Raw genomic sequence first — 12,111 nt, forward strand, 5'->3', positions numbered from 1 at the left:
GATTCTCACCATATTTAATAAAGAACTATTTCATCTCTCTGATAGGTGCGTCAGCGGCAACCATGTTGATCTTCATTCTTCCTGCAGCATTTTATTTGCGAATAGTGAAGAAAGAACCTTTCCGTTCACCTCAAAAAATTGGAGTAAGACTAATTAATTAATCTACCATTCTTTAGGATTAAAGCAATGTTATTATCCATTTGCATAGGCTGCAGGTTGTAGCACAAGTTTGTGACTAGTAGAGGGAGTACTGTGCCTTAAAGAGGTTTTCCATGGAAATACTATTGATGACCTATCCTTGGGATAGGTCATCAATAGTTGATCGGCCGGGGTCCGTTGCTTGGGACCCCGACCAATCAGCTGTGCGGGTGCATGCTGTCAGCGCCGCAATAACACAGAGGTCAGAGCAGAATCAATGAGAGCCGTGCCTGCAGTTACAAGTGCTGGCCACTACATGGGAGGTTGGTACGGAGGTTTCTGCTCTGACCTCTATTATTGTGGCGCTGACAGCATGCACCTACACAGCTGATCGGTCGGGGTCGGCCGCTTGGGACTCCAACCGATCAACTATTGATAACCTATCCTGAGGATAGATCATCAATAGTATTTCTACGTTAAATCTTTTTAAAAATTGGAAAAAAAACTCTGAAAAAATGTAAAAATATGGTAAATTCACAGCATATTTTTGGATATTTGTTAGCAATACTGACAAGTGTGTCCAGAGGCGTAACTTATAGCTCCTGGGCCCCAGTACAAAATTTGTAACTCATTCTACCATGTGGCATTATCAACACTGGCATCTTCGTTTGTGTGGGATAAGCCTTCAGGTCCTCTTCAGGCACTGAGGCAGATACGACTACTACCTCTGCACCCCATATAGCTATGCCTTTGAGTGTTTCAGACAAACAGCACTATTTGACTGCTGGGACCCCCACCAATACTGAGAATGGGGGCCCCACTGGTCTTCACTTGACATTGTTGAGTGATTATACTCAGCAATTTCCGGTGCTTTCATTTTAATAAATGGAATAGCGGCGTGTATGTTGGATCACTGGGACCCTAGTTCTTGGCATCAGTGGAGGTACCAGTGTCGGACCCCACTAATCATAAAGTTATCCACTATCCTTTGATACAATCCCTTTAATGAGCACATGTTCTATCAAGTAATATGACTTCTGATTCATATTATTATCATACTTTTCTCAACCAATTAACAGTGTCCAAACTTGTTAATATTGTGCCATGCACCCAAAGAATGTACAGACAACCTTTCAGGAATTAGTCATCACTCCGAACAGTGGAAAAGATAGATTGTGTCAATGTGAATTTACAACAATAGAGGGCGCTGTGCTTCAATAATAAATCAATATTTATTCCGTCTATAGACTCAAAATCAAAATATTATGGTAAAACAGTGACTATATATTATTATACCTTATCAATATAATGCCACTATATTCCACAGATAGGGCAAGCATATATACATAGAGGGAAAGACAGAGAAGCAGCTTGATGATGAAATGATTATAAATTCATTGTAACGTGTGTATTTCATCCCACAGGCTCTTGTTTTTCTTCTGGTCGGTTTCTTATTCATGATCGGAAGCATGTCACTTATTATATCCGACTGGATCCACAACCCACTCTCCTCCTCCAAGCAGCATTAACCCTTGCTCTCTCTATATATATATATATCCTTTTTCTGGAAGCCAGTGTGGATGACTGGAAGTTACGATGCTAGATGAATCCAAAGACTGTTGCTGGTACCAAAATGTGGAATAGAAAATTCTTTTTATACTAGCGTTTATTATTTATGCAGTTACACATTTAAGTGTATTATTAGAAACCTTAAAATCTTATAGTTGCTGTTAATACTGGAGGACACTGGTAAAGATGGACTGCACCATGACTGTATTATTACTGGGTTTTTTTTTTAGAAGAGACTGATTTGGGGAAATTTCGAAGTGTTATGGATCTTTACTTATCAACTTTGGGACTTTTTTAGAGCTGTAATCTGGTATATGTAAAGGTTTTCTTTTTATACTATACATTTAGTAAAGAAGCAGTATCAAGCTTTGGCAGGCCCCCTTTCCACAAGAGGCACTCCTTTCCTCTGTCTTATCTGAATTTTCCAGAGAAACTTCTTGAGAAACAGTGACACTGATTTCTATGTTTTTTTTTGTTAGATTCTTCAGACATACATAACATAAAATACTCCGTAAGTATGATTGGTATAGTTTAAACAAAAATGACCATAGCACCATTGTTCATGAGTCACTAATAGGGAACACATCCTGATGCAATTAAAAGATGATGTGGAAAATGTAAGGTAAATGCCCACCGTGCAATGCCATTAATTTTATAATATATCTTTATAGGAGCCAGAAACCTTTTTTCTTTTTGGGGGGAGGGAGATTCAAATAACCTGCATAGATGTAGAGTTAAATTACTAAAATTTAACTGCTTGCAATTACCAGTAGGTGGGATTAGGGAGTGTTCTCACTGCAGTTTTTATTTCACTGTGGGATTACATCAAGGTATTCCATTAGGACTGCTGAAAAAAGAACTGTGATGGAACCCTTGAACGAAAAGGAAGTGAAACGTTTACTTATAGTAATGAAACAGACGCTACTTTAATGTGCGGTTTACAATGGTTCGACTAGTTTAAGTTATATTTGGAGTATGATATAACATAGTTGACTATGTTATTCCTTACTCCAAATATTTTAAAAAAAGGAAAACCTGTCAATTGGACACAAAAGTGGTATTCATTTCACTAATGACAGTGAATGGTTCTGTTCGCTTCCATTTGGGGGTTCTGTCACAGTGCTGTTTTCGGTACCTGTGACACAATCCCCTGATGGGGTTCCACAGCATAGTAAAAAATACTGTGGGAACACTCCCATACTTCACACAGTTTTATTATTGAGTGTAACATATTAACCTCATAAACGCCCCCTAGCTGTGCTGAAGGCAACCAGATTTCATTATAAACGGGTCCCTCTGGACAGTCGGGCATAAAAATCAAATAACGATTGGCCCGTGTAAACAGGAATTGTTGATCATACTATGAAGTGAGTGGCCAGAAGGAATCTCTGGCCTGCCCTGCTTCCATTTGCTGAATGATTATCGTACATGTGTGAAAGTACAGGAGCGATAATCTTTGGGATGACTTAAGGGCCCAAACATCATCATGTCCAAAATTACCCTTAGTCTGCAGTGTCTATATTTCAGTGATATGTAGAAGCTGCAGAACAAAAGCAGTGCAAAATTTTTTTTTCAACCCTATTGCAAAAATACTTGTCAGCGCAAAATACATACGTTTAAGGGGAAAAAATGTTACATCAAAGCCAAAAATAGTGTATGCAATTCCATCCACTATTTGGACCCCCATAGAGTCAGTCTGGGTTCCAGAAGCAGCATGCTCTGTCTCTTAAATCTCAAAAAGTTAACATCCTTTATCTAAGGCTTCAGTGCTATAGGGGAGAGTGGCCTGAGCTCTTCACCAGGTGTGCTTATAAAGGGGTTGTCCCACATCTAACAGTTTTGTGGCAGGAACTAGACAGCTCCGTATATTCCGCAGTGGCTCAGGTTGGAACTGCAGGCTAACTCCCAATTACTTGAGTAGGACTGAGCCTAATGCACCAACCCGGGCCACTGCACAATATACAGAGCTATCTATTTACTGCAGCAAAACAGCTCAAAGTGGGACAAACTCTTTAATGGATTGCAGTTGTATATATGAGAGAGCAATCAGTATATATGTATAGAATCTTATGGCATGCATGTGTTAGAGGGGTCTATCCCAGTGACAAATTCAACACCAATACTGTACAAAAAGTTCTCTTGATTTAACTATACATATTTTATATTAGCCAACATGTATAATGTTCTCTTGAAATAGCATTTGACACTTTAGACAATGCTCTAAAAGCAGCTACATTCACTCATTTTCTTAGGTACCTAAATTGATAACTTTAACACATGGCCTGTTGTATATAATATAATACATGGTAGTTCATTTACTACTGTTCCATGCTAAGCTTCCCAAGCAGAATTCCTGTTCGGTTGGTTTATTGAATAGTCCTATGATATTTGGTGCTGGGTGTTTAGTTTGTAATGACTTTTCTCTGAACAATGTCCATTCACTGTATGGCCATGTCTTCCAGTATGACTGAATGAGGAGTATTGAAAGCACTTAGGATGTGGTGATTAGGAGGTGATTTACAATGACTGGACACTCAGTTTGATTCATGCTCCTTCTTCATTGTAAATATATATAAGCAATATTTCCGGTAGCTAGAAATCCTATTGTTTAATGGACACTGTTCGCACAATATGGCAAGTACATGGATTTTAAAATCAGCCAAAAGTAGTTTTGTAGTTTTTGTACTGATTATTATACTTACAGCAAAGTAGTACAATATTTGATAAAGGAGAATTCTGTTAGATGACATTGATGGAAAATGTACATGTATTCTTCTAGACTCTTTTATTCTAATTAGCATGCTAATATCCTTAAAGCTATGTTTTTTAGAGGATTTGCTTCTGTTACATTTCACAGCAGACTAGGAACCTCTTATGATATAAAAAAAACAACAGATCTATTGCATTTTGTGATTCATTGCATTTTGAGCATGCCCGTAAAATGCAGCTTCATTTTAGTTCAATAGTCCTGCATGTGTTGATATGAAAAATATGACTTCTAGCAAGCACTGGCCCTATCTGCTTCATATAGCTGTATCATATTGGGCTCGGGAACATCATGCACTGCAGCTCTTTACCTACATTTCACTGCCATTTAACCCTTTCCAATCCACTGTCTGACGTCCAAAGACATTCCGATTGAAAACTGTACAGCTCCGATGGTGGAAGACGTCCGGCAGGGTATTCTTACTGTAGATTACTGGCCACTCTGTTGTCGGGGGCCTCTCCAGCATGTCACACATCGCAGTACTGGCTCTAGCCAGCATATGGCGCCATTGTATAATGGCAGAAAGAGAAAGCCCCCTAGGAAACCCTGAATCCAAAATTGGATTGCAAAGGGTTAAATGATATACATTTCTTTCAGCATGGTAGAATGGAGTTTTAAGGGATCCCATAGTAAACTAAATCCACCATCTCATCTCAAAAAGTTTGGAAGCTATATATAACCACTGTAATCTATGTGAATATGCTAAGTAAACCTGTTTTAGATTATTGTGGCGTCAGTTTAAATTAATGCTCCAAGTATAAGGGCTTATTTATACGGGCGAGAAAATCACACGACTTCTGTGCATTTGCAAGATGCACAGAACTCGCAGGTTGTATTAACCCATTACTCCCAATGGGTTAGTTTACACGAGTGTTTTTTTCGCTCATACTGATGGTGCGAGATGGAAAAAGTAAAAGCTTATCCTATTTTTTTGCGATTTCACAGAAAACGTTGCTTTTTATTTGCTATGTGCAAGTTGCATGTGAGTGCGATGCAATTTAAAAAAAAATAAAACAACATGCGAATTTCATACACGTAATAAACATGCGTGAAATTTGCATGTACCCCGTGATTTAATGCGTTTTTCTTGCAAAATGCATCACTCTTGAAGGGAAAAGCTTGGGTTCAAGAGTATGATATTGGTCAGAGTTTATCAGACTGATATCACGCTTGCCTGCGTAATTGCTGCCTAAGAGCAAAGACACATGGGCATATGCGCAACTAAGCTCGCCACTACAAAGCGTAGTTGTGCATGAACAGGGGTTTTTGGTTTTTTTCAGGCCCTTCAAACTCCACATCATAGCTTGTCAGTTTGAAAAAACCTGCGGGGAGATAGGTCCTGCCCTGTCTTTTCTCGCCCATACTATTAACAGGCGAGAATACCGCTAATAAAAGCGTAGCCATTGCAATCAATGGTTTTGTTTCATCTCGCTATGCGTCCGTGATTATCATGCCCGCATAATGAGACTAAATCTGAAAAAGCCCTAAGAATGTTACCTATACAAAATAGCGTTAAACATCTCCTAAGGTCCCCTGCACATGGGTGGAAATTCCACAGCAGGATTTCCCGCAGAATTTCCGCCCCTGCCTGCCTGCATAGGATTGCATGCAGGCACGCAATCCTATGCAGACGGCTGCGATTTGTCCGCGTGAAGACACACGCGGAAAACAAATCGCGGCATGTTCTATTTCTGTGTGGGTCTCGCAGAGGCATGCACAGAAATATCAGTAGATACCCGCTGGCTCCGCTCTGTGCATGCGCTGGCTGGGTGGCAGCCGACACATCACAGAGAAGAGGAGACTCCGGGAGCGGGTGAGCTGCAGGTCTCTGCAGGGGCACGGGTCCGTATCCCACTGCGAGAATTTTCGCAGCGGGATCTGACCCAGCCGTCTGCGGACAGCCTATGTCTCCTAAAAACAAACCCTGTGTGCACTCTAATCCAGCAGTCATGTGTCGTTGCCTTTAATCTGCCTCTCCTCTCAGCTTACTATGAGACTACACACAAGGTTTGTTTTTAACAGGTAGATCTCCCTAGGAGCTATGGACAAAAAACTGTAGAATCTTTTTTGTCTAGATTATTTTGCATAGGTAGCCTGTTTTAGATGCATTGGAGCAACATGCATATATAGCAGCCTTTAAAGGGATTCTGTCACCATAAACTGATCCAGCGAAGGTCAGGGCGGACTGTGCAGCTGGACTGCTGGATGCACACTGTGCGCGCGCATGCCTATAGCAATGAATGGATCTGTGATGACTTTCGGAGTGAATCGGGGAGCCCAGTAAGTATGCGAAATACCTCCCTGCACTCCAGGGAACCTACCATATAGTTTATGGTCCTCATACCTGGTGACCGGTTCCCTTTAAGAATGCTTGGTGCCATCCAACAATGACTTCTTTTACTCATGTTAAAGCTCAGTGTAGAAGTGGTTTTTAATTCTACAGTTTGCTTTGACTGTACAGTAAATTGATTCTGCCAAACTCATCACTTTTCCCTGGGGAGGGGGGGATGGGCACTTTCTTCTTCTCACTCAATTCACTGAAATTTTCAGAGAAAAAGGAGGAGTTTCCTCCCATTGCTCATAAAATGTATCCCATGGCCAGCTTGGCATATTTCATTTGTTCCCACTGATTATTATTAGTCTTTCAAAACACTTTGGAAACCCCAATTTGAATTTTTTTTTATGCTACATTAATATCTCTAAAATGATCCTGTTCATCTCTAAAATTGACTGTTTTATACTATTTGCTATCAGAAAATACCTCATATAATGCTTTCAAACATCTTCTCAAATATAACGCCAAGCCAATGTCTTTGTACTGTAGTCCCTGAAAAGTCATGGTTTATACTCTGTTATTGGTATTCTTTGTATATACCGTATTTCTTAACTCTAACAATATTGTATAATGTATCTTTCACTTTGCCTTTGCTTTTACTAGGTATAAGTAACTTGAACTCTAGATTTTTTTCAACACATTAATATATTGGGAGACATTGGCCCTGACTTATCAACACACTTGCATCAGTTTTTTGGAGTAAAATATTTGCACGTTTCGGAATGCACTTTTTTTGCGCAAAAAAGACACATTTTCATTATTAAAGCCACTTTTCCAAAAAGTGGGCATGACTTAGCTAGAGGGGGCATGGCCTCCTGCAGCCCAACATGTTTATTATAATTTGCACCAGAAACTGACATGAATTATGGCACAAATCTATGTAGATTTGGTTTATTACATACGGACTGCTGTAAAAAACATGTTTCACTTCTTACTCCAGCGGAGTTTATATAAAGACAGACATAGGAAGCACCTGCCTTGATAGATCAGGGTCATTGTGTTGATATCTTCAAAAACAAATTTCAGGGATCATGCTCTAGGTTGATTTGGATGGATTTTTCAAATCGGAATTTTGATGTTTTGCTATATTAGTTTGTATAATACTATAGTTTATGGGATTTTTATAGTATGAATAAAAACATTTTTGGAAAAAAGATGTGTTTTTGTATTTATCTGTAATATTTCTCAGGAAATAACACCAATTTTTGCCAATTCCCTAATGAGAAGAAGTTGAGGTCATAAGTATCTTGTGGATTTCCATGGAAGGGGAGGCAGTGGGCATTTCCATTTATTTCCTGATTCATAATGTTTTGATGGATGAACAGCAATCTATTTTGGTTACTAAATTACTCACAACTTCCTATTCTATGAGGGATGTTATTTTTACTGCGGAGAGCAGATCCTGAACAGATGGAAAATTGAATATGCTAATAAAATGCAATTGGAGTTGTTACCAGGCTATCAATGGGTGAATGGACTAAAGGTGCATCATACATGTAGAATAATGCATCCATAGTTGAATATTAACCATATTGATATGGAAAAACATCATATAGGCCACTTGCACACTGCAGAGCCGAATTCCACATGCGGGATCTCGCAGCAGAATTTGGCCCTGGCTGCAGTGGCATCCGCGTGCACCTGTCTTTCTATCTCTTCATCTTTACTGCAGATGGTCTGCACATTTCGGGGACGGGTCAGACATGCGCAGTACATTTTTTTTTTTTTATGCCTAGCGATGATGCAGAATCCGTAACCTTCCCACAATTACAATTGCAGAATGACCGCGGGTCGAGCGGCTTCATTTGACTTCAATAGAAGCCATACGTGCGGATTACACTCAGAAATGGGGCATGATGCGATTTTTCCTCTGCGAGCGGAAACTGCAATTGGTTTCTGCTTGTGTGCAGGAAGAATCACTTTTCCATAGCATGCTATGGATGGTATTTGCTACGGAACCCGGAAGCGGATGCCAGCTCCAGATTCTGCAATGCAAATCCGCCCGTGTGCATCCAGCCATAAAGCGAATACATAGATCCAATAGAGTTAGTATCCCAAGGTGCTAAATAAAACTAATTAAGGTAGTTAAAGTGTAGCAGAGAAAGTCAGCAACTAAGGGACCTTTCATGTGGGACGGAGTATTCTACAACAACGTTGCAGTATATGCCCTCCTGCAGAGTATTCAGCCCCAAAATCTGCTATGCTAAAGTATGGATTTGAATATAGCAGAATCCTGCTGGCAATTCCGTAGTTAGCAATGTGGATTTTAGTGAGGAATTCAGGGATGGCATATCATTTAGACCAAATAAATATACACATGCAACACCAGTAAGGCAAGTTTCAGCCAGGATTTGAACCCCAGTCCCCCATGCTGAAGATAACACTATCCAGCCACTCCATGTTACAGACACAAATGCACAGCGCCAGCTGTAAATTGTAGTGCAATACACACATTTGCATTTAAGATCCTTTTTGCAGTGAACACCAATGCTGTGGAATGACATGTAACCCTTATATAACACTCGACATACCACCATCCAAAAATGTAACCCTTATTACTTATTGGCCCACTGTTATACATGTTGTCATTGAATAAAACATGAGCTCCTATCTATGAATAGATGACATTCTACTGCCCAACGCGTGACAGCCTTCAGAGCGGTAACAGCTAGAGGGAGAAATCTCCTTCACATACTGTGGAAATTTTCCATGACAAATCCGCAGCATTTTTTAAAATCGCTGCAGATTCTAAATCCGCATTATGTCTATTTATGCTGCAGATTTCTGCTACAGAATTTCAACTCTAAATAGTGTTGATTTGGCCAGTGCTGATTCATTGCAGAATTGTCGCGGGTATTCCGATTTGTGTGAGGGTAAAAGGTCTTTCCATCGAGAAATTTTTGTTTTTCTATTAAAATAAAAAAAAGTTTAAAAACATTTGTATAAAAAGATAAACCCAGCAAAAAAGGTTGAAATGATCAGTCACGTTACATTAAATACCACACAAGTATCTCTGAAATTAACCAGGGCTAAGCCCTTGCAGCAGATGTCCAAATCCTTTCTAATGAAATTTTGTAAATAGGAAAAAAAAGTATGTTTTAGCAGATTAATTCATATCTAGGCTTCATCTGAATTTATTCAATGAGAGTAAGGTTTGGTCTTATTTGGAAAGAAAAGTAATTGTTTTTTATTTTTTTCTTTTGTTTGCTTTGAAAATGTCTTCTACACTGACCTTGAAGGAAATGCTAAGAGATTTATCATGTAATTTCCAAAATTAAACTTTTCATAAATGAATACATTTGTCCTCCTTTTACAACTGTCTATCAAGTCAATATGACCCTTCCAGTTCAAAAGGCGATCCTGCAATGATGTCAGCTGGACACTAAATGACAGAATTTGACTTTACCTTTACCAGCCACTTTTCCTGGTTAATAAATGTGTCTCCCATTACTCAGATTACCCCTAGGACTTAAAGGGGTTGTCCCGCGCCGAAACGGGTTTTTTTTTTTTTTTCAACCCCCCCCCCCCCGGTCGGCGCGAGACAACCCCGATGCAGGGAGGTAAAGAAAGCTTACCGGAGCGCTTACCTTAATCCCCGCGCTCCGGTGACTTCAATACTTACCGCTGAAGATGGCCGCCGGGATCCTCTGTCTCCGTGGACCGCAGCTCTTCTGTGCGGTCCATTGCCGATTCCAGCCTCCTGATTGGCTGGAATCGGCACGTGACGGGGCGGAGCTACACGGAGCCTGCATTCTGCACGAGCGGCTCCATAGAAGACTGCAGAAGACCCGGACTGCGCAAGCGCGGCTAATTTGGCCATCGGAGGGCGAAAATTAGTCGGCTCCATGGGAACGAGGACGCTAGCAACGGAGCAGGTAAGTAAAAAACTTTTTATAACTTCTGTATGGCTCATAATTAATGCACAATGTATATTACAAAGTGCATTATTATGGCCATACAGAAGTGTATAGACCCACTTGCTGCCGCGGGACAACCCCTTTAATGCTGAGCTGGATAGTGTCACACAACCAGACTTGCAATAAAGTACATATCAACAAATGCAAAATTAGGAATGTCTTGAAACAGACCCAACACAGAGAGGCAGACAAGACACAGATCAGACAGGACTCAGACTGCAAACACAGAACTAAGACAGAGCAGAGTGACCAAAGAAAGCTGAGTGTCAGGAACTAAGAAACACCAATTCAGAGGTGACAAGGAAGTGCATAAGCTCAGCAATAGGGGAGTAATGCATAATTAACCCTTCAGGTGAGCAGAGAGCTGCTTAACCCACTCAGTACTGGTTAGCCCTCTCAGTGCTGGATGAAAGCAGACAAGGAGAGCAGAGGGATGCTAGCAGCTGCCCGGAACCACATGAGGGCGTCAGAAGAAGAGCAGCAACCTTACAGAGACTAGCCAATAGGTAACTCCTCCCTTCATAATGTTGGCTGAGTAGTAAGGTCAGCTGATGAACTTTAAGAGGGAAATTTTTCTAAGCCCACTATTTTCTGCACTGGTCTAAGTACAATTTCCCTGGGTGCACAGTGTACTGAATACATGAAGAGACACAGGCCTTCATTAGGGAAGAGCGAGTTTACTCGCTAAGGCACTACTCGCTCGAGTAATGTGCCTTAGCCGATGATCTCCCCGCTCATCCCGAAAGATTCGGGTGCCTCCGCGAGGCGGGGAGCTGCGGGGGAGAGCAGGGAGGAACGGAGGGGAGATCTCTCTCTCCCTCTCTCCCGCCCGCTCTGCCCCGCTCCCCGCCTCAACTCACCTGTCAGCTGCGGCGGCCCCCGAATCTTTATGGACGAGCGGGGAGATACTCGGCTAAGGCACATTACTCGAGCGAGTAGTGCCTTAGCGAGTATACTCGCTGATCTCTAGCCTTCATGTATTCAGTGCATCCCCGACAGCTCCGTACGCCTAGACAGAAATGTATGCCAGTTCTGACCTGGCATACATTTCTGGTATAATTTACGCCAGTTTCTGTTGTAAATTATGCATAAATCTGTGAGCCTGGAGTGGACACAGCTCCTCTGAAAGCCCCATCTACTTTTAAAGAAGTGACAGGGCTGTCACAGAAACGAGAAAAGTTGCATGTTTTTGTGCAAATACATGTTTGTGTAAACGTTTGTGACTTTTCTTTACACCAGAAACTGGCGTAAAACCTTTCATAAATGTGCCTCTAAGTGTTTGATTAAGCTTAAGGACAGTCAGAAACACATAGGTTAAAATATTTTGTGTTGCCTTGTACACATATATGTACTTTTAGGGCTCCTGTCAGACGAGCGTGGTTTAC

The 12,111-nt window shown here is 40.9% G+C and overlaps 1 protein-coding gene across 1 annotated transcript in view; it reads left to right on the forward strand.

Moving 5' to 3' along the window:
- The window catches only part of SLC38A4 (solute carrier family 38 member 4), a 41,547-nt gene extending 39,358 nt beyond the window's left edge, over window positions 1–2,189 (forward strand). Inside the window, exons 14-15 of the mRNA XM_066589879.1 lie at window positions 46–143; window positions 1,563–2,189. Coding sequence (XP_066445976.1) covers window positions 46–143; window positions 1,563–1,667 — 203 coding nt within the window. The 3' untranslated portion in view covers window positions 1,668–2,189. The remainder of the gene's footprint in view (window positions 1–45; window positions 144–1,562) is intronic.
- The last annotated feature ends 9,922 nt before the right edge of the window (window positions 2,190–12,111 follow it).

The sequence above is a fragment of the Eleutherodactylus coqui genome, chromosome 2 (assembly GCF_035609145.1).
Source record: "Eleutherodactylus coqui strain aEleCoq1 chromosome 2, aEleCoq1.hap1, whole genome shotgun sequence".
NCBI classification, from domain to species: Eukaryota; Metazoa; Chordata; class Amphibia; order Anura; family Eleutherodactylidae; genus Eleutherodactylus; species Eleutherodactylus coqui.